Source organism: Canis lupus, chromosome 28 (genome assembly GCF_003254725.2).
Source record: "Canis lupus dingo isolate Sandy chromosome 28, ASM325472v2, whole genome shotgun sequence".
In the NCBI taxonomy this organism is placed as follows: Eukaryota; Metazoa; Chordata; class Mammalia; order Carnivora; family Canidae; genus Canis; species Canis lupus.
Genome location: NC_064270.1, coordinates 27368676 through 27395930, shown reverse-complemented (window position 1 = coordinate 27395930; position 27255 = coordinate 27368676). Strand labels below are relative to the sequence as shown.

Sequence of the window (27255 nt, the reverse complement as noted above, 5' to 3'; positions counted from 1 at the left end):
AAATATATCTAAACATTTACTGAGCAAATCTAGATAATGCAAGACGATCATAAAGCATTACTGTGGCATGAATATTCATTATGGGAAAATTCTGGAAAACACTTAATACACCCATCAGCAGAAACAACCACACCACATGCATCCCTCGGTGGAAACCACAAAGCTGTAGGAAGAATGAAGAGGCTCTTTCTGTACCATTAGAGTATATAATGTCCAATTTATTGATACTGCAAATAGCAAAGTGAGAATGGTACCCATTGTGTGCTACCATTTGTTTGAAATAAAAAGGTCGGGAGTGGGGCTGGGGCTGGATGTGTGAGATAGGAACATGTGTGTGCACATGTTGAATATTTCTGGGGAAAAAAAAAAAAAAACAACAACTCTGGTTGTCTCCAGGAAGAGGGAGCAAAGACTTGAAGGGTGAAGGTGGACAGACATATGCCTTGTGTAAGAATCCTCTTCCGGATCTTTTGCATTTTGTACCATGTGCATGTATTTATTCATTTTTTTAAGCCTCTCTTCCTTCACACTACAGGCAGGTTTTTAAAAAAAATTATTTATATATTTTAAAGATCTTATTTATTTATTCACAAGAGATACTGAGAGAGAGGCAGAGACATAGGCAGAGGGAGAAGCAGGCTCCCTGTGGGGAGCCCGATGTCGAATTTGATCCCAGGACCCAGGGATCATGCCCTGAGTTGAAGGCAGACCCTCAACCACTGAACCACCCAGGCACCTGCATAGGCAGGTTTTAATCTAAATAATAATTGCTCTGAGTTTGTCCTGCTATAGGCTGTTCTTGTATGGAGTCAGCTTCTTAACCTAGTATGTGAAAAGTTGGGTGGGTGACACATGGAAGCAGTGATGACCCTATCAAATAGGATAGAAATTCATTGTCTAAGGAAATAAAATACGTTAGAAGGGGCCACATAATGTGCCCCGAAAGAGAGAGACGGTGGCAGGGGAGGGCCAGTGGGAGCTTTCAAGGCATTACCTCTGGTCACATGTGGTTCCAGTCCCACCAATCATTTCTGAAATGTGACCCCAGAACGTGGAGAATGTCAAATGAACACCTCAACATCAAACTGAAGGCATTGAAAAATTTATTACGGCAAAGATAAAAGAGGACCCTATTTTTTTAACATGGGTAAAGAGACTGTAAAACATCTTCTCGCACCATGTCACTGCTACAAAAATTATACCTGTGGAGGAAAACATTTTCAGCATGAGACTCATGTGCTTATGGAAATGTGACCTCAGAGAAGCAAACAGCAGGTAGCCAGCTCCCTGGAATTCAGATCCCTTTGACCAAAAGGCTCTGCGACACCCAGTGGAGTTCAAGTGGATTCTCTCTAAGCAAAACCACTCAAAGAATATCCTCCTCTCCTGTGGCTTTTTAATGAGCTGACAGTGAATCAGCTCTGTCAGACCAGGGATTTTTATTTTTTTCAAACCAAGAGAGGCTCTGATGGGCCTGCAGCTCTGGGCCTGGCGTTGCATTCCCAGGGGCACCCGGCCTGCCCCGAGGGGACTTTCCCTAGAGAGTCAAGGTCACAAATATACTTTGTACACTGCTTCTGGGAACCTAAAATGTGGCAGCCACTCTGGAAAACAATCTGGCCGTTCTTCTAAAAGTTAAACCGAGAGTTCTCATATGAGATTCTAGTGATTCTGCTCCTATATACACAAGAGGAAGGAAAACGTATGTCCACACGAAAATTAGTATATAAGCAAGAGTATCATAACAGCCCCCAAATGGAAACAGCCCAAATATCTGTCAGCTGATGAATGGATAATTAAAATGTGGCCTACCTGTATAATATTACTTGGCAATAAAAAGGAATGAATAAAAAAGAATGATACAGGCTACAATATGGCAAAGCCTAAGAGACGTGCTGTGAATGGAGCCAGTCGTGAACGACTATATATATGTTACATGATTCTGTGTGTGAAGAATGTCCAGATCAGGAAAACCTACAGAGATAGAAAGTACACTAGTGGTTGCCTAGGGCTGGGTAACGGGATAGGGAGATTAGTGGGCGATGGCCAATGGGTGTGGGGTTTCCTTCTTGTGTAACGCTATGTTCAAAAATTGATTGCGGTGATGATTGTACAGCTCTGTGAATCTGCTGAAAGTCATGGAAGTACATACTTTACATGGGTGAATTATGTGGTATGGGAACGCTATCTCAATAAAGATGTGGAAAAAAAAAAGATTGGGAAGGGTTGTCACTCCTCAGAGGCAACCAGCCATGAGATGCAGGGCACTTCTGGCCTCCTGCTGCCTTGGAGGTGTCTCTAGATAAATGAGGATGGTTGACCATGCCTGCCTTCCTCAGGGTTCAACTTCAGGATGTAGCTCCTTGACGAGGGATCTCTTATGTGAGGGGATGACTGTGGTCCTTGCGATCTGTCGTGTGTGGACTCTACTATACTTGAAAACCATAACTCTACCCAACCCCCACCTCACTACTATGGAATCCGGACTGCTCCACCATGCATTCCACCACCAGGTCTGACAGAGCTTTAGCTCCACATCTGGCTGTGAGAAGCTGGCATCATGGCAAGAGGACCAGACTGACTATCAGAAAATCTGGGTCCAAGTCTGAGCTGCCCTTTATGCTTGTGTTCTGCTCTTGAGTATACAAAGGAAGGGCACAGCCAGAGTGATATCTGATCCTTCCAAACACACGCAGAGGAATCGGGCTTATTATTAACATTATTAACAGCCAGCACAGTTAAGTGATGAGGCTCAGCATGGTCTTGGTCTATGTTTTTGAACATTTTGGGGTCCAGTATTCTTTCTAGCTTCCCTGTGTGGACTTAGACAAGTTGCATGGCTCTCTGTATCTTGCTTTCGTCATCTTAAAATGAGAGCAGTTGAGGGGTGATAGCTAAGTTTCCTTCAGACCCTAACAGCCTGTTATTTTATGATGATCTTCCTTGAAGGTGGCCTTCTTTCTTTCAGTATTTTAAATAACAGTTATATCCTCTCCCAGCCCCTACCTTGAATGAGAATGAGAAGAGAATGCCCCTGTGAACTAGATCTCAATGCAGTTCCTATCATTTTCATGAAACAGTCTCTAAACAAACCAGTTTATGTCAGTAATTGCTCCTCAACTGGAATTAACTTAGTGATTACCAATTCTGCTCAGGTGTTTTCCTCATTGTTTGAGAGAAAACAGCCTCATGTTTGCCTGTTTCTCAAATCTATGCCTTATAACTAACCGATGCCTTGCTCCTACCAAGTTCAATTTGGCTTAAGGAAAATGATATTTGATTTTTCAAAGTGAATCAGTTGGATAGATGGGGAGTTGAGATGAATAGTTGGGTAGATAATAGCTGGATGGCCAGAAGATTGGATAGATGGCTAATGGGTACATGGATAGGTGAGTGGTTAGGTGGATGGACAGAAAGTTACGGATGTATGGTTGGGTAGATAGTTACATTGTAGTTGGGTAAGTGGGTGACTGGATGGTTAGATGGAAGTGTAGATAGATTAATAGGTAAATACAGACAGTGAGACGTAGGTGGAATAAGAGATACGCACTTGGTCCCATTTTCACCGCTTTGCACTGTGATTTGTGAAGCCCCCAGCTTGGGCCGGAAAAGATTTATCACATGGTTGTTCCAGAGGAACTTAACCTTCTGGATTTTTCCAACATTGAGGTCCACATCAATGTCACGCATATGAATTGCATGTGGTTGGAGGGATCCTCTGAAAGTGCAGACATAAAATGTTAGATCAGCTGGATATATGAATACGCAGGATGATAATAAATCTATTGTTTCTCCAAATAATGGCTGTCATTGTTTTTTTTCTGCAAATACCTTGAATGACTCTGTATACATTCAGGGGCTGCCAAAACACAAATGTATTTGTGAAGAACACGTCTTCAAAAAAATATAGGACTGTAGAATTCTAGTCTTAGTTTGTCCTTAGGGGAAATCAAATATTTGGGGAGCCATGTTAACCTTATAGTTACACTACAAGACTAATCAATATAATGTCTTATTTTAAGGATGCATGTGGCTTCAGAAGTCTTCTGTTAGGATTTCATATGGAGAATAGAGAGTTGTGAAAGAACTTAAACTTAACATGAAAAGCATTCTGTAAAAGTTAGTAAAAAAAAAGAATATTATTTTATAGCACACTTATGTATTCATCTGGCACATATTTACCAAGCACCGCATATGCCCAGTAGAAGCTAGGTGCTGAGGCTACCGCAGCAATAAGAAGCTAGGTGTGCAAGTGTTGGGGTGAGGGTGGAGAGTGCATGTGTGTGGGGGGGAGTTGCTACATAAACATGCCTTGCGAAAGGAGAATTTGATATCTATAAAACCCAAGTCAGAAAGTGATGACTGACATTCCAAAAGAAGTTAGCAAATATCTGATTTTAAATAGTGAATTCCCCCTCTGGGCTTCACTCTTCTCATCTGTAAAATGGGATGATCGGCTTAGAATTTCCTCCGGCTCTGACATTCTAGAATTCGGTGCTTCTCCAGAATAGATGGCTAGATTTATAAAGCGTTTTTATACCCAATTCTTAGGAATACTCTATTATGAATATTATGAGTATGAAAAGTATGACCATTTCACTTTACTGTCAAACTTACTTGAAAATTTCATATTGTTTTGAGTTTGCATTACTTCCATACAAGGCAATCCTAAAGTACCCACTCGTTTTCTTTTTTCCAGCCAGTGTGACCGATACCCTGTATCTCCAACCTGTCCAAAGACACATAATCAGTTCAATTAACTCACTTTGTTGAAAAAAAAAAATCATCCCATGGAAGCATTCTTGTTCCTAGCTCTGAATCCCCAGTCTGAAATGTCGCTAGTACTGAGGTAGAGAAACCCTAATCTGGAGCTTTCTCAGAGCATTCGTACATATACAGATAAGTTTATAAAAGAATATCCAAGGCTTTTTTCCCCTTCCACAAATGTGACGCGCTGTTATTCTCTATTGTCTCCACCCCCACCCCCCCACCCCAGACTGATTTACCACCTCTCTGTCCTGCTGTGTTCTGGAACGCTACCCCCACCAGGGATCTTGCCACTGGCATTCAATTGAGTTCAGCTGATAAGAGATGTGCACAGGAGATCAGAAGGCAAGATGAAAGGGGCAGGACCATCTCTCCTGCTCCCCTGGTGCCTCCCTGGTTCCAGTACCAAATGTCTGGCAATAACTACCCCCTCTATGATAGCATGCCATTCCAGGAGCCCCACAACCACCAGATTCTGGGTGCCTCAGCATTCCTTGTTTGTTCCTTTAACCCTGCCCACACCTCTCAAAGTAGATCTTTCAATAAAGTCTCTTCATTTGAACCACTCCGATGAGTTCTCTGTCCATCGGGACCCTGACTGACACACACTGTAATGTATTGATATGTGGGGTTTCTGCCTCTTGTCTTTTCATTTACTATGCTTTAGAGGATTTCTTTCTTCAGTACATGGAACTATCCCCTTGCCTTTTATTGGTTATTGGTTATTTACCAATTTGTGGGCATCTAGGGTTCTCCTCACTAAACTTTTGGTATTAAAAACAATGCTGCAGTGCACATCCTTGAGCACGTCTTCTTATGCAAGCATTGTCCTAAGGTATGTCTGAGAAGTGGGGTGACTGGGTTGAAGGAATATGCATATATGCATATCCAGATACATCTGGATCCACATCTGCATATCCAGATGTTATAGTTACTCCAAACTGTTACCTTCCATCGTAAGTATTGTGAGGATTACATGAGATACTACATGTGAAAAGTGTTTTGTAAAGTGCTATATATATACTTTTTTAAATTTATAACTTCCTTGAAAAATAACACTCTTCTATTCAGCCACCATATACTATTACTTATGACAAATGAATCTTGATGATTTTACCAACTTGTACTTTGTTGGTAAGAAGCGGGGCAAAATAACAACACAAACAGCATGTGTGTGTACGCACAGGTGCACATATGCATGCACGATGGTGTCGGGGAACTAGTAGGACAGATAATCACAGGTGTGACCTCTTGACTTACAGTGACTTTGCCTCATGCGACCCTCTCTTCCCGTTAATGGATTCATCCTTCCTGCCACCGGGGTGGGTGAACATAGGACCAGCCTGTGCCAATCATCATTGTACTTCACTCTACTGATCAGGATTGTTGGTTAGATAATGTCCTTCTATTACATCTAAGCTGGTTGGTGTTGTCCGTTGCCAGGCGTCCTGACTAATTCGGCTGATAACACCTTCCAAATTACTTGCAAGAGGTTTTAAAGGAGTAAAATGGAAACTTACAAGTAAAGTTACCGCTGTCTCCTGTGTTCAGGAAAAAGGTTTGTCCCACAGCACTGGTATTCCTCTGAAATCGGTCAGCGTAGTGCCCCATTTGGGGACATCCTTCAGCTGGGCAAGGGAAACAGCTATCCTAGTGAAAAAAACATAATTTGCTTGCTAGGAGTAGGCTTTGAGTGATTCAATCAATTAAGCAAATAATTCATCTTTCCATCCTATTAATCTACCCATGCACCTATCCATCTCCCATGCATCCTCTCATCCATCCAACCATCCTCTCATCCATCCATCCATTCTCCCACCCTCCACTGACATCCATGCATTCATCTACCCATATATCCATGTCTTCATCCTCAGAGTCATGCAGGGAACTGTATGAAGCCCTGCTGTGTCCCCAAAGAAATACCCAGAAAACTTGGAGTATAGTTGAGTAAAAAAAGTCCTATCCAGGAAGCAATAATGCTACAATATGGAAGGGAAATGCAAGACATCTTCTAAGAGGAATAAATGGGACATGTAAGTTATTTCAAAAGAGCAGAGGAAGAGAAGGTCTGGGACCATCTACACTTTGCTGTGAATTATATAATTGATCCCTCTTTGATGTTCCCCAAATGGTAGTTCATTCGTTGAAGTCTGGAGGATGTGGTTTGTTCTGTTCAGATCAGACCAACATTTTATGCTACCATGGCACTGGTCTTCTGTTCTTTGCTCACATCCATCTTCCACGGTGTGCAGAGCTATTTTGCAATTTGGAAAGCACAAGACAAGTACGGGAGGCTGTGTATATTATTATCCACACCCTAACAATACCTAGGATGGTCAAGGCTACACAGTGAATACTCACAGACCCTGGGGATTGAACATGATATCCTTTGGATCTTAGTTCAACCCAAAAACGTTAAGGTCAAAATCAGTTTTGAAAGGAAACATGTGAGTATAGATGTATTTTTATTTTTACTTTTGAAAAAAAATATTTTGAAACTTCAAACTTTTGCAACCCCAACATACTAACTAATTCAGGCAAAAAGCTCAACCTTTCACACTGGTTTGTTGTTGGGGAACAGTATCCCCTCATAGATCACTAAGGGGAAATGGGACTTCCATAATGGATAAATTGGGTAGATTTTTTTTTTTTAAATCTTAAACAAGTAATCAAACTGTAAGTCATCAAGTATTAAGATGATGTGCCACTAAATGAATGCCAATGCCTCTGGTTGCCATGCACTGAGGACTCAATAACACCCAGTAAATCATGAAGAAATAACCAGACAAATTCAGATTGTGGAATATTCTAGCAGACACTTGGTCTGGAATATAACTGTCAATGTCTCATAACTGTCTTGGATGACCAATGAAAGATTGGAGCTGTTCTAGATTAATGGAGACTCAAAAAGGGGCTCAGTCAGTTGAGTGACTCTTGGTTTTAGCTCAGGTCATGATCTCAGGGTCATGTGATTGACCCCGCATAGGGCTCTGGCTCGGAGGTGGAGCCTGCTTAAGATTCTCTCTCCCTCTCCCTCTGTCCCTCCCTGCCTGCTCATGCTCGCTCTCTTAAAAAAAAAAAAAGAAAAGAAAAGAAAAGAAAAGAAAAGAAAAGAAAAGAAAAGAAAAAGAAAGAAATTAAAGGAAAGGAAAAAATGCAATTCAAGAAGAAGTAGAGAAGAAAGAAAGAGAGGGAGAGAGGGAGAGAGGAGAAGAAAGGGAGGGGAGAGGGAAGGAGGGAGAATGAAAGAAAGAAAAAGAAAGACAGCTAGAGGACATTATTTGGATATTTGGAGAAGTTTGAATATGAACTATGTATTAGAAAATATTAGTATATCAGTGTTAAATTTCTTGAATATTGTTCTATAGAATGGTCTTGTTCTCAGGAGATGAACATATTTATGAGTAAAGTCTTGAGTTTGCTTTCACATAATTTAGAAGAAAACTATACATATACACACATTCAAATGTTAACAATCGGTGTGTGTAGGTGATGGGTGGACAGGTATTCATGTACTCTTGTAGATTAGGAATTTTCAACTCCTGTGTAGATTAGGAATTTTCCAGAATAAAAAATTGAGATCTAGGGAAGGCCTAGTAGTCAGGTCCCCTCCTACCCACCCTGCTTCCAGGAGAAGGCTCTATGAGGCTCGGCATGTGCAGTACCTCCTCCCTTTAGTCATGAGGCTAGAGCTCTTCTCTGTTCCAAGCCATAGGGACAAAATCCCTACCATCAACAGGGCCACCAGCATCTTCCCCCAGCCCTGGGGTGACCTACCTCCTGAAACTCATGGTAAGAGGCACACGGGTAGCCCAGGAAGCCATCGGGGCTCAAGATGCTGCTCGAGTAATACTTGTAGCTTCTTAGGTGATTGCAAGCCACAAAGTCTCGGGCTCCTGGGGGAAGCAAAGGGCACGGGAGCTCACAGGAGGCATTTTACTTCTGAAGGCTGAACCATCCTGCCTGAATGAGGAATCCTCTCCCCTTCCCGCACCCCTCACCCTGCACATTTCACAGATGGGTGTCAGGGCACAATTTGGAATTTCGGTGCCTGACACTTTGGCATACTTAGGGGAGAGTAGAAAATCTGGGGACATGTTTAGTAGTGGTGGTTGGCCAGAGTGGTTTTTCCTCTCCCCTATACTGTGTCCACTTGCTGGGAAGGTCCAGCTCAAGGGCCGGCAAGTGTTGGAGAGTGACAGGTGCTAATGAGCACATTTGTACAATCCTCTGAGGATGGTATGTAATGTAAAGGGATGATGAGGGCTGGGGGCCATGCAGGGGGCAGTGAGGAATGTCTATGCAGAGAGTGAGAGAGAGAGAGAGGATAGCAATAGACTTTAAAGGGATCCTACATGGCCCAGTCATTGCATGGTGAAGGCCCAGATTATTTGTTCTGAATTTTCGTGAGAAGCCAGTGTCTTGACTTTCACATGAAAATCTTTCTATGCTTAAATGATAGCAGTAAATTCCCACTTTTTTATTAAAGATTTTATTTATTTATTTATTCATGAGAGACACAGAGAGAGGCAGAGAGACACAGGCAGAGGGAGAAGCAGGGTCCCTGCGGGGAGCCCAGTGCAGGACTCGATCCCAGGACCCTGGGATAATGCCCTGAGCCAAAGGCAGACCCTTAACTGACTGAGCCACCCAGGGCCCCTCATTCCCACTTTTAAAATTCCCACTTTTAAAAGCCAATTACACACTGTTGTGGGTTGTATTCTGAGGCTGGGCCTCAGTTTGTGAACGGCACACACGGGACAGGCCTTTGGAGCGAAGCAGGCTTATTTGTGGCTTTGGCCCCAGGCTGAGAACTTCTTTCCTACTCTTCCAGGCACAAGGTAAAAGCATCGGACATTATGATTACTGTGGCCTCCAGCCACTCTATCTCTGCATTTTATTTACCATCTTTTTCTTGAAACCAAAGTCTTTTTGTTTGGAAAATTATTTTTTCACTTCTCTAGCTACTGGGTACCAAACTTGCTAAAAAGTGATCTGCAGCAACATCAGACATACCTGGAGGTCACTTTGGGGCTGGGGCTCTGGTGGGCTCTGGTGGGAGAAAGGCACCCACTGCCCAGGGAGAAAGGCACATTTCCCTTTGCTCCAGGGAAGCAGCGGTGGGATTACTTCCCCACAGTTCTGGGCTCCACCTGCCCCATGGCCCAGAAACTTCCTGCAGAAGCTGGTTCCGTGTGTCCCACACCAACGCTCATTACCAGACAACAGGAGGACCTGTTTCAAACTTAATTGTTTCTTTCATCCAACACTTCTGCCCTGCGATCCCATCACAGAGGAGCAAGCGGATTTAATTGTTCCTCTGCTCAGCGCCTGGGTAACTCGGAGCTCCACACAATAGGTACACACTCCAGTGTCATGGGCTTGTTCACTCTCAATTGCCTTTTAAATTAAACCTGGGACCTATTATGTGTACCCTGCTCGTCACTGCTGGGAAGGGGCAGCCCTTATTGTGACTCTGGTGGTCTCTCAGGGGGCGGAGAAGCTGCGTCTTCCCTGGAGTTACCTGGTGCAGAGCCCAGAGGAGGTTAAAGCCCCACTTACTGCCAGTGGATATTGGCTGTGGCTTTAGCAACCTGCTATTTATTTATTTATTTATTTATTTATTTATAAACATTTTATTTATTTATTTATGAGAGAGAGAGAGAGGAGCAGAGACACAGGCAGAGGGAGAAGCAGACTCCCTGTGTGGGAGTCTGATTCAGGACTTGATCCCAGGACCCCAGGATCATGCTCTGAGCCAAAGGCAGATGCTCAACCACTGAGCCATCCAGGCATCCCTATTTATTTGTTTTTTTAAAGGTTTTATTTATTCATGAGAGACAGAGACACAGGCAGAGGGAAAAGCAGACTCCTTGCAAGAGCCTGATGTGGGACTTGATCCCAGGACCCCAGGATCCCGACTTGAGCCAAAGGCAGATGCTCATCTGCTGAGCCACCCGGGTGCCCCGCAACCCTACTTTTTAACCTCAGCATATGAAATATAAAAATGACACCGAAGGTCACTGAGCTTTGTGTAATGGACTGGACTGCTTGCTTTGGGCTAGACTTCGGTGTGTCTGGGAGGCCCTGGCTTCGGAGAACTCTCAGCTCAGACAAGTAAGGACTAAAATGAAACAATCACAGACTCGAAGCCTCCACTCTCAGGGAGGACAGTGAAGCCCGGTCTTGCAGGGCAGGGTGGTGGTGGGGTGGACAGGAACAACCAAAGGTCAGAATAAAGGCAGCTATCACAGATGATGTCAAGGGTCACTTCATACTGGGGGCACTGAGCCCACCCTCTCACACGAACGGAAGTCCACACAAGGTGCATCCCTCAGAGCCTAGGTCCTCCTGCTTCCAGCTCACTCTCCCCAAACCCACAGAACATGTTCTGCACCTCCGCCTCTGTCTCCCTACCAGCTCAGCTCCTTTCTGTGCCTAGAACTTGACCACAGCAAATGGCAAGAACGTCTAACCCTTCAGATCTTTGCTTACGCCCAGCAGTCCTTCAGGGAGCAAGCACAGAAGACAGAGGGTCAAAGCCCAAGCTGGGTCTTTGCCGGTGGACTGGTCCTGTCATGCCTCAGCATCCTGACAAGGGGGAGATGGTGCAGGATGGGGCACGAGATCGGGGGTCTGCAGCTAGAAATTGGGCTTAAATCTCGGGTAGCCTTGGGCAAGTTTTATAACTTTACTGACCCAGTGTCCTTGTCTGTAAAATGGGACTGATCAAAGCAAAGACCTCATGACATTGTCGGGGAAATACCTGGCACACACCACGCACTGTTTCTCCCCAAGTGGAGCAGCCGCTGTCTTGCCTCCCTAACTCACCTACCTTCCCATATGCCATTTATGTCAATGATGGTTGAAAGGGCATTCTTCTGACATCCAGGCATTTGCTTTCCTCCATTTGGATAGAAATCCAGATGACCCACCTTTTGGCTCATTCCAAAACCTGAAATATTGTAAGCGGAGATGATCAGGGAGGTGAGCGGTCCCAATGTTAGGTTGTGGTCACAGACAGCATTCGACTCCTTTCAACCACATCGAGAACCTTCTTGGCAAATTCTCTTCTCGGCAGAGCCACTGTACCGTGTCTGTGGCTCTGCAGAAAGTGCTCAGAAATGGGCACGTGACAAGACAAGAAGGGAGGAGAGCACACAGGAGGAGAAATGGGGGGAAGGTAGGCTCTGGGTGAGCATGCACACATGTATATTTGTATGTGTATGTGTGTCGGTCTGACGTGGGGAGACCCTGAACGGTCCTGACATGCCCTGACACCACTATGTACCTGCAGATACACACCAGGACTGGTGCAAGTTTTATTACTATATTCATTCAAAAATTTTGACTTCTATGTTATATCATTATATTGAGACCACATTCCGTTATATTGCTATCTTGAGAACCCAGTACAAGGGTAGGAGTTTTGGTTTTTGAAGCACGCAGACCTGTGATCACAACCTGGTTCTACTTATAGACTCCGTAATGTTGGGCAGTTCCCTCGGCAGTGAAATTGTAATAATAATAATACCCACTTTTAGGGTTGTTAGGATTAATGAGCTAATGTGTGCAAAAGGTTCAAAGCAGCACATAGTAGATACTCAATGACTGATATAATTATCATTAAAAACATTTTTCTATTGGCATGTTTCACGAGTGGTTGTATAAGAAAATAACGAAGAAAAGAACATTGACTTAGAAGAACCAGACAACAGGATATATTTAATATCCAATAAAACAAACTGCAGCCAGAGCTTTGACAAAAGAAGTAAAAAAAAAAAAAAAATTCAAAAATTAACTTTTGCATTTTGCAAGTACAGGTCAAAGGTCAATAAGGACACATCTATCTTTGGATATGGGCAGACTGGAAAGGATGCAAGATTTGAAAACTAGTGACAGCCTTTCAGGCTGTAGAAGAGCTTCTGGTTCTACCTGGGGTGGTAGCGGCTGATACCACAGGCACTGTCCTGGCTGGCACCCAGGACTGCTTGGTGCCCAAGGTATTCGGAAGGTGCGCCTTTTTGCATATCCTCCTTGTAGTATGTGTGTGGGGTGCACCTGGACCCACTCTCCTCAGTTACAGCTGGTCACCAAGAGGTAAGGTGGGGAACTCACCTAGGAAGGGGATTATGGGAGCACAATCCGTGTGAATCACATCCACAAACATGGCATCAGACGGGTCCAGTCGAACCTCCTCAGGTGTGCCTTGGAAGCATGGCTGTGCTGGATCCAGTCCTGAAATCGGGCAGGTGGGTAGTTAGGCCACACTCTAAGACAAACTAGGATCTAAACTCTTTATCCACAAGATCCATGGGGATTCCTGGGCAAAGAGTCCCAGATCTCAGCAGCGTGACTTGGGAAATTGGATCTGTAGCTCCTGGTCTGCTTAGGAGAGAGAAGGTAACATGGAAAGGCTAAAAGTGGGGTCACTATCCACAAACCTCCAGAAGACCCCAGTGTTTGACTTCTAGCAGGATCTAGGTGACCCCTGGCTCCTTCACTTCCTTTGTCCTTTTCCCCCTCATGTGTTACTATTTGGCCACTGCTCTCCAAGACTGCAAGCTCCCTGACCTCACCCAGGTCCAGCCAGTCCCCAGGCCCCAGGCCCCACACTGCTGGTCCCCTCTGGCTGCTTATGCTATCCCCAGTCTGCTGCTCACCTTCCCATACCCTCCCCTAATAAATCTGTTCTCTCCAAGACCAGGCTCAAACACCACCTCCTCAGGGAAAACTTAGCCTCTCCTTCCTCAGTCCACGCCATCCCCATTGTATAGGATTATTCTGTGTTTGATTAATTCGACTCTGAATTTTACTTGCCTCCTTTATGGTCTGCCTCCTGGACTAGACTGTGGGTCTCTTGAAAGGAGCTGTGCCCACTTCATCTTTGAGGAGACACAGAGGGTGGACGCAGCAGGGCACCCAGGACTCGGGCACCTGTATTTAGCCCTGGTTTCGATCAAGGTCAAATACCTGTCCTCGCTGAGTTTCAGTTTCCTTGTCCAGAAGGTGGGAATAACAACCACCTCTCCTACAGGGTTATGATGAAACCCCCATGAAAAGATGGAAGAGAAGGGACTTTGCAAACTGAAAAATTTTATAGAAATATGAACTACAATCCCCGTATCCCTCACCCGATGCCAGCACAGAGCCCTGAGCAAAGGAGACATTCATTACATGTTAAATTGAACTGTTTGCCAAAGCCACATGTTGATTTGCCCGCACAAAATAAATAGTTGTCTGTGGCTTGTGTGCGTTCATCTTGCCAAGTAATTTATTCATTTATTCAGTATTTACTGAGCACCTCCAATGTGGCAGTTTTCAGGTGACCACTTTTCATTCTCTGCTTGTGCATGGCACAGCATACATACTTGTGGAGCTGATGACTCAATTTAAAAACCTCAGTTTATTATTATTATTATTATTATTATTATTATTATTATTATTATTATTTTACTCTTGCAGTAATAACCCGAAGTCATGTGCCTAATATGCCAGTTGTATTTTCCTTTAAAAAAATAAATGTATTTTTATTTGCAATCAGGTGTTTTCGAATACGCATGAATACAGGGACGACTCCTTTCGGATTCAAGTGGGGCACCCCCTGCAGGCTGCACCTGGGGGCCCGCCCGCCTCTCCCGCACCCGCACCGGCCGGGCGGCGCCGCGCACCTGTGATCCTGCCCACGCGGCCGCCCAGCCTCCTGCCCGCCTCTGCCGCCGCGTGCGCGCCCAGGCTGTGGCCGATCAGGTGCGCGTCCTCCGGGCGGTAGCCCAGCTCGGTCTGCGGACGGGTGGCGCGTCAGGTCCCGCCGGCGCGGGGGCGCGGGGGCGCGGGGCCGTGGGGGCGCAGGAGGCGCGGGGGGCCGCGGGGGTGCAGGGGGCGCGGGGGCGCGGAGGGCGCGGGGGGCCACAGGGGGGCGCGAGGCCGTGGGAGCGCAGGAGGCGCGGGGGGCGCGGGGGAGCGCGGGGGTGCAGGGGGCGCGGGGGGTGCGCGGAGGGCGCGGGGGGCCGCGGGGGGGCGCGAGGCCGTGGGGGCGCAGGAGGCGCGGGGGGGGTGCGGGGGCCGCGGAGGGGCGCGCGGGGGGGCGGGGGGGTGCCGCGGCCCGCGGGGGGCCCGGAGGGCGCGGGAGGGGCGCGGGAGCCGCGGGGGCGCGGAACTCGGGAGGAGCCGACTCCAGGGAGGAGTCCCCTGGAACTGGGGAGGAGCCGATTCCCGGGATCGCGCGACCCGGTCCGCAGCCTGCGCGGGCGGTGCGCGGGGCAACAGTGCTGACCAGCGGCCACCGCGTCAACTGCAGGCTGCCCTGGAGGGGATGGGACCCTTGCGCGGCCTGCAGCCACCCACACCCCGCGGGGGTGGGGGGGACCTGGTCCCCGGCTGGGGTCGGGCCTGTCTGGGAGAGCGTGGGTAGTGGGCCTGGCTCTGGGATTCTCCAGAATAGACCTTCCAGAAGGCTGTAAGGGGCCTTTCCTCCTGGGCTGAGAAAGAAGACTCCTCTGGAACTCCCAGAATAGCCTGCAGGAGAGACTTTCTTTCCAAAGGGGAAACTGAGGCTCAAAGAGGTTAGTTTGAATCAGGCCCATAAGTAGGAGTCTTTGGGACAATCCAGGAGGGAAGAGAGGTGCAACTTCACATTAGGAAGGCCCTTCTTGGGCTTCCCGCCTGGCCCCAGCCCAGGGAGGCTTAGGCTGCCTCTTAGGTACAAGGGAGTGGTGCTTGGGTAGCCCCTTTTCTGCCTGCTACCACAGGATGTGGCCCACGCAGGGTTTTACCGACAGCTGTTGTATGAAGAAAGCTATTTGTGCTCCCACAACCCGAATGTTCTGGATAGCTTGGGAATATTGTGTCTTTGCCCCACGTTTCCAGTCCACACAGATGCAATTCACCTTCTCCACTTTAAACATTTTCTGGGGAAGACAAGAGAGAGAAACCAATTTATTAACAGCCACAGACTGTACACTCCAAAGATAGGAATTCATACCCATGGAGCACCTAGATTGTGCCAGAACTCTAATATTCCTTGTACTTGTCCAAACTTTCACCACGTCACTATTGATTGAGTGTGCTTATCCGCACTTAACAAATGTGGAAACTGAGGCCCAGAATGGATTAAATGACTTGAGCCTGAGGTCTCACAGATGTGACACAGCCAGATCAAAAAGTTCACTTACTAGATGAGGGGTTAGTTAGCAAACTATTGCAGTAGGGCCAAATCTACCTGCTTTTATAGATAAAGTTTTATTGGAAGGCAGCCACACCCATTTGTTTACTTATCTGTTATCTCTGCTTCGGAGCTAAAACAGAGTTGAGCTGAAACCATATGACCCAAATCGAACACAAATGCTGGAGGGTTGAAGCCCTAGGTATGTTGCTTTTATGTTCCCAACAATGCTTTGGTGGGAGATCTAAGGTATTAAGGGACACGTTTAATCAGATAAAATTTAGACTGAAATAAGATAGGACCCTCTCAGATATGCACATCTTTTACACCCGGGCCTGTGACCACAGTCTGCTGCCCAAGCAGAGATACTGGTCCCTTGGCGTAAGGGCGGGGGTAGGGAGTAGGGGATCAGATGTCAGATAGGGCCACTCCATACACTTTGTTCATTTGGGGGTGCCCTGGACTGAGACTTGGTTCGAGAGGGGAAGGCATTAGCTAGAGACCCGGGCATCATGTTGGGTGGCGTATACCTGACTCTTCCATGTCCAGGTTTACACAGTTTCCTTCTGGGGCTCAGGGGGCATGTGCAAACACCCAATTCCAAGAAAAGAAGAGAGCCCTTGGAGAGAAGCTGTTGAGGTTGGTCCCTGTTCAGACTAAGGCCCAAAAAGCCATGGCCCCCGGGCACCTCCTCCAGGTTAAATCTGCAGACACACAGCATTGTGGTGTTTTATGGACAGAAGACCTGGTTTTTCATTCCACCTCCAGATTCAACGTTGGGCAAGTACTGAACTTCTTTGTGCCTTAGTTTGCTCATCTATAAAATGGGAACATAGCTATACCTTCCTCACTCTACCTGCACGGTGTCAGGTTCATGGTAAGTGCTCTAGAAATGGATGTTATAAATAATAATTCATTACTAATATTCATGATAACTTTAGAGCTGTATTGTCTAGTATTGTAGCCACTAGCCATGGGTGGCTATTCAAAACTAATTAAAATTAAATGAAATTTAGAATTCAGCTCTGTGGTCACACTAGCCACATTGCAAGTGTTCATTAAGCACAGGTGACTAGTGGCTCCTGATTTGGACAGTGCAGATACAGAACATTCCCATCAGCACAGAATGTTCTATTGGATAGCAAAGCTCTAGAAGTTAAATTTAAGCACTTTCCTGTCACTCAGGGGTTTTACATAAACCATCCAAGACAAATGTCAGGTAATTTGCTATAGTTTCCACCTCTGGGACTTTCTGATTAGAATCTGGTTTTTTTTTTTTTTTTTCAGCCTCAAGAGCTGGTTGGCTAGAAGTTGTTGGTTTGGGAGAACTTGACCACAGATGCCTTGAGAACCTAGGCTTTCCTTGGTGGTTTTGGGAAGATCACTTCTCTCCTTGGGTGTCTCCTTTCCCAGCCTCAGGGATACGGGGCTGCGGTGTTTGAATCTGGGTGCTGGGTGCTGGGTGCTAGAGGGCTAGATGCCGGGGGTTTGCCCCTACCTTGCACATGTCAGACAGCCAGTTCTCCTCCCCCTTGTCTATGAAGCCGTGGATGATGAAGCGTGTCTTGCGGTCCAGTTGGAAGTTTGAAGCCTCAATGGTGTCTAGATCAGTGGCAGTGATCAGCTGGTTTAATTACAAAACATGAATTTGAATGTTGGCCTTTCCAAGCCATGGACTGTTAGAGCCAGCTCCATCCAGTAAGACTGAAATTGGATCGGGCTGGAGCAGGCCTTCCTGACCTGAGGTTGGAGGACAAAATTCATAATGCCCAAGGTCATGGACTTCCTGTTTTCATTAACCCCTAATTGAAATCTAGCATTTCTGTTAATTATGAAGCTAGGCAACAAACCACAGTAGCCTTATACCACTCACAGTTTCATGGCACGTCGCTGTTGTTAATAGATACCTTAAAATAATTTATACTCATTTAAGATTGCAGCAGTTGTTAGACCAACTGCTAAATCTTGTTTAGTGAGATAGTAAAGTAGCACATAGATTACTGTAGCACGTATTTATCTCTTTAAATGTTCTGATAACTGTTTTTCAATACAATTGGTGTCCTTTGTAATCTTACGTGTTTTACTTTATGCATTTAGAAACATCATCCGGAGAACGGGCCCTTAGGCTTCCCCAGATGCTGAAGAGATCTCTGGCCCCGAAAAGATGAAGAACTCATGCACCCAGAAGTACCGGGCTTGAAGGGGAGGTTCAGCTCCGTGGAGCCCTGAGGGGCATCTCAAGGTCTTGAAAACTTAAGAACAGATTTCCAAATGCCTGCTAGTCCCCTCCCACCAGACCCCCTAGGCAAGATTCCATGAAGAAGAATCTCATTAAAACAGCACAATAGCTATGTCTAAGCAGATGCCCCGCTGGAAGCTCAGAGTGGGGTGCTGGTCCCCTAGGGCCCCACTGTGAGTGACCTCAGGGGCCTATAGATAGACACCTGGCTCTGAACTTTGACTGGAGCTGTGAGCTGCTTCGATTCTGAGCAAGTTCTCCTTGTCACTTCTAACCACCTGCAGACAGCCGGTCCTGCTTCCACCTAGCAGGCCCTCTGGGAACTGGAGGGTGCTCCCATGGTCCCCACCTTTTGTCTTTTGTGGCTAAGCATTCCTTCTTCCCCGTCTGTCTTCTAGCCCCTCAGGAAGGATTTATACTTCCACACCTCTACCCAACTGAGGGGCTTCTCTCCTTCCACTGCCTGGTGCAGAAAGAAGACAGACCCTCCCAGGGAACACCAGGCCTGGGCTTCTCCATAAATGCTGCTTTCCCAGGAACAGGCTGCTGATGCAGGGAAGCTCCTGAGGTTCTATGCACAAGTGTGTGTGAATGTGTTAGTTTCTGGTTTGGGCGTCCATAGATTTCATTACATGTGCATAATGGTTTATGATCCTGAGAGCTAGGATGGCTGCGGGTCTAACATTGGTGGGGAAGCATCACCTGCAAAGTTTCAAGGCAGTGCATTTTTCCTTAGACAACCATGTGAAGGGTCCAACATGGGCGCCCACATCTGCCCACCTTACGGCGTTTCCGTCCCACACTTACTTGGAAGTTGTTGGGATTCTCATTTGTGTACAGAAGAAAGCGAGTGTTGATGTCCTTGGGATTCCAGGGAAATAACTTGAAAGGCCGCTGAAGGGTCCCACTCCATGGTTTGTCATCGGGAAAGCAGCCAAGATGTCCATAACAGATCTCCTTTCCTGGGGCAGGAAGAGCAACCAACAGGGCACTCGTGGGGTTCTGGAAAAGAGCACTGTATTCTCAACTACACAAGAGGATTCTTCAGGATGAGCCCGGGCTGGCTATGGCCAACGCTGGTCTTCATCTTTGCCAGTCATTGTTCCCCAAACTTCCTGGTTATAGGGAGTCACCTGGGGGCTGGGAGTGACTGTGTGTCATGTACACCATTGTCCCCAGGCTCCTCCCTCAGAGGTTCTGATTCAGAGGATCTAGGGTGGGGTGCTGGGAATAGCATGCGTAATGCTGTTTGACCCTTATCATCCCACCTGTGGGGGAATCACTGAGAATTCCTGGGACCCTTCTGCCTTAAAACTACTTCTTCCAGGAAACTCCCAGATGGCCTTGGATGTATATTCATCAAGCATCAGGTATTTATCAGGTGTGATATCTGTGACACGGTACTTCTTGAGTCACCTTCCTCTCTCCATTACATCAACTACCGGCCATGCATTCATGGGTAGCTGCCCAGTTCACATAACTTCATGTCACCCTTTTGCACACACTTTTGCCCCAAATTATTCTCTGCCATTTCAGATTTTCCCTGTTGTTCTTTGGAAAGGTAGATTTTTAAAGAACAGAGATGATTTATTTTTGCATCAGTACATGCAACTAGCCGATGGACCCAAGTGACCATAAGTGCCCGGCCTTTCTCTAATCTACAACACGAACATTTCCACAATGAATTGTCACTGAGGATGACATAATCGCATCTGGGGGATTGCAATGGGTCTCTCTTCTAGGCTTCCTCACCTCCTAAACTGGTGTTGCCAAATGTTGACCGTTCATTGAAAAGCTGGTAAGAGTTAACACTTGTTTCCTGTGTGCCAGATAGCATGCTAGCACTTTACCAGGATTATCCCATTTAAGACTCAAAACAGCCCCACGAGTAAGGAGTTTGTATTATTACACCCATTTTACAGATGAGGAAACCAAGGCATAGAGAGACAGAGCAAGTAGCTCAAGGTCACAGCCAGTGGTGAAGCCAGGATTTAAACCTGTAAAGTTTAATTGGGAACATAGCTAGGATAGCTAGGTGCTGAGGAGATATGGAGACAGATCAGATTAAACCCTGCCCTGAAAGAGAGAGAGAGAGAGAGAGGAAATCTAACAGGGAAGGAGTAATGATGGAGTGAAATTCACACTGGAAAGACAAAAGAGGAAGGGCTGCGGGAGATGAAAATGATGCTTGCCTCTGGTGGCAAATGCAGGGGCTTGGGGGCCAGGTTACCACACCTGGGCTGTTAGGGGGAGACGGGGAAGTGCTGGAGGGCGTGAAGCTGGTGAGTGGTGTGGAGCCTCCTGTAGGTGGCTCAGAGGAGGGAGAGCCTGTGATGGGCGTGGGGTGGGGGGGGTATGGCATGGGACAGTGCAGGGCCAGTGAGCCTGGGGAGGTAGGTCACAGGCATCCTGACCTCCGATGACAGTGGAAATTAAGGCACAGGTGGGGAGATGGGGGTAGGAGGTGGCTTCTGAGCCTTGTATGGGACAAGTGAGTTTGAGGCATGGTGGGAGGCCCTGGGCTTCAGGAGGGTGGGCAGCCAGGCCAGAGGTGAGGCAAGCGGGAAGCCTGACGACAGAGAAGGAAGAGGAGGAGGTGCCCGGGAGTGACTTTTGGGGGCTTCCCAAGTCTGGGGCAGGAGGAGGCAGTAAATCAGCAAAGGAGACCAGAGGGGTCAGAAAGGCCTGAGATGCAGCCGCATCCACCCCAGATTCTGCTGTTGGGAGCCAGGTCTCACTCCATGGCTGGGATGGAAGGGAAGGCCCAGAGGGGGCCTGGGGACGAGCCAAGGGGACAGGGGGAGGAGTCTGGATGCAGAAGGAAGCCTCAGCAGGGACCCGAGGAGGAGGCCGTGTCTGCTCTTGAGGGAAGCAAGCTCCAGCAGGGTTTGGGGAGCCGAGCCAGGCAGTGAGGGGTCCTGCTGATGGGAGGAGGCGAGGCAGAGAGGGAGAGAGGCGCTGCATGCACCTGTGAGGCACACCTCTGTGGAAGTGGGGGTGACCGGGAGTGAGCAGGCTGGGGACTCCAGGGGGCTGTGGCGGCAAGGGAGGCATTTTCTGTTCCAGGACAAGTACACCCTGGTATCTGTGTCTGAATCTGGACAGAGGCCAGAGAGGGACCGATCGGAGCTGGGGAGACAGAGACCCTGTGAGGAGAGAAGGTGGGGGCCGTGGGCAGGAGGGTGGGCTCCTTTGGCAGGCCTGGCAGCAGGGGAGCTGTCAGGGGACATGTCTATGTGACATGAGTCTGCTGACATGCTCCTGTCTCCTCGGGGTGGGGGGGAGGGACTGGGTGTGAGGGGTCTGCCACAACTGCCTCCCGCTCCCCTGGCCCCAGCTGCTGCCACCTCTGCCACCGGCCTCACCGCCCCTAGAGCCTTTGCAGGAGGATTCCCTGGGATCACCCGTGTCAAGCATGTTGCCGCAGAGCCAGCACTCCCTGAATGATGGCAATTGTTGTTTTTCTTGAAATAATGGTGATGCTGTTATTTATGGTGATGGTAATAATGGTGAAAATGTCTCTAACCGCCTTACCCAAAGGCCAACCCAGGCACAGTCACTTTCTCCTCAAAGGGATGGTGACAGCAGGACGCCAGGGTGGCTCAGGGGTTGAGCGTCTGCCTTCAGCCCAGGGTGTGATCTCAGGGTCCTGGGATAGAGCCCCGCATCAGGCTCCCCGCATGGGGCCTGCTTCTCCCTCTGCCTGTGTCTCTGCCTCTCTCTGTATCTCTCATGAATCAATAAATAAAATATATTTTTTAAAGATTTTATTTATTCATGAGACATACACAGAGAGAGAGAGAGAGGCAGAGACACAGAGGGAGAAGCAGGCACTATGGAGGGAGCCCGACGTGAGACTCGATCCTGGGACCCCAGGATCAGGCCCTGGGCTGATGGCAGCGCTAAACCGCTGAGCCACCCGGGCTGCCCAAATAAAATCTTTTTTTTTTTTTTTTTTTAAAAAAGATGGTGACAGCATCCTCACCTCTGACTACTGTGGCCAGCAGGAGAAGGCCGACGGTCCAGGAAGGCAGCATCTACGTGGATGAAAACAGGGACTCGCATGGACACCCCTGTGCACTGCTCCCAGGCCGCGGTAGCAGAGCAGGGCAGGGCAAGAGGCCCTGGAGCACAGCGTGTGAAACCAAAGCCCAGCGCCTGGGCTCCCCGAGCTCCCCCCAAGGCTGAGGCCTCCACACGTGTGCACGTGTGCACACACACACACAGGGCACCCGTCTGAGCCCCCCGCCCCCGTCTCTGGGTCTCCCCACTGCAGTGCCCCCCACCAGCTCCCTGTCCCCACAGGGACCATGACTTACTGTGCAGCACTGGAGCTTCGTCTCTGAGCCCAGCGGGTTGGCTGCGGCTTTTATACGCAGGCCCTATCCTTTGCCCTCCTCGAGGAGAGAATGGGGAGGCTAGCCAGGCTCTGCACATGCGTGCTCGGAACGTAGGTTACCACAAACACATAACATAAGCGCATAAACACGTACCGCCTGCTCAGCCATATGACCAAGGAGCTCAAAAGACTAAAACGAACACTACTCAATGATAGCTTTGTTTAGAAACGGTCTATCTTAAGACCATTTCTGAGCTCTGCCAACTGTACCTTGACCTGGAGATAAGAAGGTCACTGGCTTCACTGCTAAGAGGAGGACTTGGGTGAGGAGCCAGGTGCCGCCCTGTCATTTTTTTTTTAATTGACATATAATTTAGATATACCACAGTGCACGAATCTTAAGTTTAAAGTACAGTGTAATGGGTTTTGACAAATGTGTGTATATGCCCTAGATCAACATATGGGACACTTCCAGCAGCCAGCAGTTTCTCTCATGATCTTTTACCATCACGGCCCCAGCAGTGCTTTGGTTTCTGTCACCATGGGTTAGTTTGACCTGTTCTAGAATTGCTTAGATAGTATGTGCACCTTACATTTTTGCTTCTTTCCCACAACCCATTTTTTTTTTAAGATTCTATTTATTTATTTATTCATGAGAGACACAGAGAAAGGCAGAGAGATATAGGCAGAGGGAGAAGCAGGCTCCTCGCAGGGAGCCTGATGTGGGACTTGATCCCAGGACCCTGGGATCATGCCCTGAACTGAAGGCAGATGCTCAACCACTGAGCCACCCAGGTGCCCTCCCACAACGCTTTTTTTTTTTTTTTAAGATTTTATTTATTTATTCATGAGAGACCCAGAGAGACAGAGAGAGAGAGAGGCAGAGACACAGGCAGAGGGAGAAGCATGCTCCATGCAGGGAGCCCGAAGTGGGACTCGATCCTGGGTCTCCAGGATCACACCCTGGGCCGAAGGTGGCCCTAAACTGCTGAGCCACCTGGACTGCCCTCTTTTTTTTTTTTTTTTTTTTTTTAAAGATTTTACCACAACCCATTTTTGAGATCATCCATGTTGTTACATGTGTAAGTAATTGGTTACTTACTTTACTTTAATTGGTTACTTTATTACTTTTAATTACTTTTTTATTAGCTTTTTTATTACTGTGTCATAACTGATTTATTTCCGTGAGTACACTCCAGTTGGGTTATCCATTCTTCATTGGTGAACATGTCGGTTCTTTCTAGTTTGGGACCATTATAAATGATGCTTCTAGGATTGTTCTGGTCTGGTAAACATTTTTAGGAGGACACATGTACTCATTTCTCTCAGGCTTATACCCAGGAGTAGAATTGCCTGGTCCTGCGGCATGTGAATACTTAAACACTATCCCAAAGTGACTGCACCCATAAAGTCCCACTGGCAGTTGGGTGACAGTTCTAATTATTCCACATTCCACTTCTGCCTTTTGACCAATCCCAGAAGCCCTGAGGTTGCCAGCAATTTCCTGAGGGTTTCAAGTGTAGAAAAATGTTTTTTTTGTTTTTTGTTTTTTTTTTTTTTTTTTATGACGCTCCCTTCTGAGAACTCTGAGGTGAGCAGTGTGGAGTTGAGGGAAGCTAAGGAATGAATTGGCTTCTGAGAAGTTTTTTGAACAAGTGAAGTGATGATGTGATGATGAAGCCTGACAGGGTTGCTTGTGCCTCAGTGACCTCAAAGCTTAATGTTGTCCAGCAGCTGAGAGAGGAGGTCAGCTCTGGGGCTCATAAAGAACCCCACTGAGGAGCCTGGAATGACATTAGGCTGAATGGAAACCCGAAATCCATGACATGGCGCCAGTGTGGCTGCTCATTGCTCTTGAGAAAAGCCAAACTCCTTACCATGGCCTTTAGGGCACCTGAAGCCTTAGGTCGTCCCTCCCCTTCCTCACCTTGAATCTTGCTTGTGAAACTTCCCGCAGGCCCGGCATGTGCTGCTTTTCTTGAAAGTGTCCATCTTGGGGGGGGGGGGGGGGTCTTTGCATATTTTGTGTCTTCTTCCTAAAACACATGACCCTAGCTCTTTCCCTTCCCAAGTCAGTTGTCCCTCAGGGCTCCACATCAATGTCACATTCTCCAAGATGCCTTCTTCAATGTCCAAAGCAGAACCAGATCTTTCTTTACATCTATCACCGCCCTGATTTTTTCTTTCATAGAATGCATCCCAGTTGGTAATTATATTTCCATGATTATTTGTTTGGATCATACCTTCATGTCAGGGTCAAGGTCTCTACACTCATTTCTGCCTCCAGAGCCTAGCACAGTACCTGGTAGATACTAGGTAATCAACAAACATTTACTGGGTGGAAGAATGGGACATTGGAAGCTCATGACTCATTGGGTTGTTGAGCTAGGTAGCTCCTAGATGTCTCCTGCCATCTCCTCCCTGATCTGTGCCCTCCTCCATGGACTGCCTCCCTAGGTTACATGCCCTTGGCCTTCTGGTTGGGTTGAGCGAACAGGAGGCACCACAGGAAGATCAGAGGGTAGGAGGAAAGAGGGGTTGGAGTATTTCTTCCCAGGCTGCTGTGCTGTGGTTGGACAATATCTGCACTGACTTCTCAATTTAGGGACATTATCTCTGTACTAAGCTGCCCCTCAGGGAGGGTTGGGCACCCCTACCACAGTTACCAGTGGCTGAGGTGGACCCTATTGGGTGCTCCCAAGCATCCAAGAGCCTGATTGGTTTCTTTGTGAAGGTGGCCCAAGGTAGGCCAGTGCAGTCCCCGGCTGCCTCCTACTTGCCCGCACAGGGCAGGGCCAGCTCAGCACCCCATTCTCTCTGGAGGCCTGAGGTTCTGAAGTTCTAACTTTCTGCCAACTGTCTGTCCTGGGAAGGAAGGGAAGGCCAGCACCTGTGGGAAAAGACATTAACTGGCCGCATGTTGGCAGGCACCAGGGTCAGGGCTGGGGGTGCCTCCAGCTGGTACAGTAGCTGCCCAGGGAAGGGGGCAGCTTGGGTCCTCCTTCTATGCCCTGAGATCTCTTGAAACTTGTCTGTTCCTCTCCTTCGACACTTCTTTCATCTGTTCCCTCCCCTCCATCCCCCCTGCTCTGGTCCTGCAGCAGTTGGCCTCACCTCTCTCTAGCCAATGCATCTCCCCTCCAGTCATCTCCCCCAGCTTCCTCCTGGCTTTGTCCTGTGGGTGGCCCCTTGTTGCCTTCAGGTGCATGTTTGATGGGTTGTCTCATGCACTCATGCTCATTTGTACGTGGCTACAACATGCTGGATGCTCTTCCAGGCTTGAGGGGACAGCAGTGAACAGAACATGCTCCTTCCCTGCCCTCAAGGGGCTAATGGCCCCAGGGGGCACAGACACTGATTGCCTACAAGTAAATACACAATTAGAAATGAACGCCTGAGTGGCTCAGTGGCTGGGCACCTGCCTTCGGCTGAGGTTCTGATCCCGGGATCTGGGATCTAGTCCTTGTGAGGAGCCTGCTTCTCCCTCTGCCTATGTCTCTGCCTCTCTCTCTCTCTCTCATAAATAAATAAATCTTTAAAAAAATGAACAAAGACACTAGGATAGAGGAGAAAGCCCATGGAGGGCCTTGTGTACCAGTTATGTAGTAAAGAGAGCATCCTGGGGGTATCTGGTGGATGGGGGGACGGTCAGCATTTAGCAGAGTCTAAACTCCGAAGCGGGGATATGAGGTTATGGGTTGAACTATGTTCTTCACCGAAAAGATATGCTGGAGTCCTAACAGCCAGGACCTCAGAATATGACCTTACTTGGAAATAGGATCTTGACAGGGAGATGTGAGGGAAGTAGGGTGAGTCCTAATCCAGTACGATTACTGTCCTTACAAAAAAGGGGAAATTTGGACAGAGAGACATGGATGCACAGTAAGAATCCTGTGTGAACATGAAGAAGATCGGGTGACGTTTCTGCAAGCCAAGCATCGCGAAGAGTGCCAGCGACTGCTGGAAGGACGGATGCATGAACAGATTCTGGATGACTCAGTAGGTTAAGTGCCTGCCTTCAGCTCAGGTCATGATCCCAATGTCCTGAGATGGAGCCTCGCATTGGGCACCCTGCTCAGCAGGGAGTTTGCTTCTCTCTCTCCCTCTGCCTTTCCCCCCCACTCCTGCTTGTGCTCTCTCTCTCATAAATAAATAAATAAATAAATAAATAAATAAATAAATAAATAAATCTTTTAAAAATAATAACACAAAATTAATAACTTCTCAGAGAAGAATCTATGTCTGGAACCTTGAGAGCCAAACAAAGACTCCTGTTTATCATGGAACTATTGTGTCAGGGTGGGGTTTTTTTATTTTTAAGGTTTTTTATTTACTCATGAGAGACACACAGAGAGAGGTAGAGGCATCGACAGAGGGAGAAGCAGACTCCCCAAAGGAGCCCGATGTGGGACTTGAACCCCGGACCTCGTATCGTGCCCCGAGCCAAAGGCAGAGGCTCAACCGCCGAGCCACCCAGGTGCCCCCAGGGTGGAGTTTTATAGGCTGCACATGAGAATCACCTGAGAGCTTTTCTTTCTTTCTTTCTTTTTTTTTAAATGCTTGTGCCTGAGATTATTCTCGGTTAGGATGGGGCCTGGGATTACCACCCCCATCCCTCCCTTTTTTAAGCTCCCAAGTGAGCCCGTGAATCTGGTTTGTAGCCAGGATGCAGCGGGCCTTGCCAGCCCTCTGCCCATTGAGTCCTCGAGGCCCCAGGGGACACAGCCAGCCTCCCCACCTTGGCAT

At 47.7% G+C, this 27255-nt stretch overlaps 1 protein-coding gene and 1 long non-coding RNA gene across 2 annotated transcripts; one reads left to right on the top strand and one right to left on the bottom strand.

Annotated features, from left to right (window-relative positions):
* Window positions 1-1082: 1082 nt before the first annotated feature.
* On the bottom strand, window positions 1083-22687 carry LOC112672386 (pancreatic lipase-related protein 2-like). The gene is made up of 13 exons (XM_025467346.3): window positions 22490-22687; window positions 22156-22207; window positions 18978-19132; window positions 17430-17555; window positions 15543-15677; window positions 14439-14550; window positions 12886-13005; window positions 11603-11722; window positions 8545-8663; window positions 6288-6417; window positions 4618-4729; window positions 3551-3718; window positions 1083-1202 (listed from the first exon to the last, which is right to left on the bottom strand). Exons 2-13 carry the CDS (start codon window positions 22205-22207, stop codon window positions 1139-1141), a joined length of 1413 nt encoding a protein of 470 aa, XP_025323131.1. The 5' UTR covers window positions 22490-22687; the 3' UTR covers window positions 1083-1138.
* On the top strand, window positions 14324-20265 carry LOC112672387 (uncharacterized). The gene is made up of 4 exons (XR_003144246.3): window positions 14324-14517; window positions 16700-16808; window positions 18029-18173; window positions 18569-20265. It is a non-coding gene; the product is annotated as an uncharacterized LOC112672387 (long non-coding RNA).
* Window positions 22688-27255: the final 4568 nt, after the last annotated feature.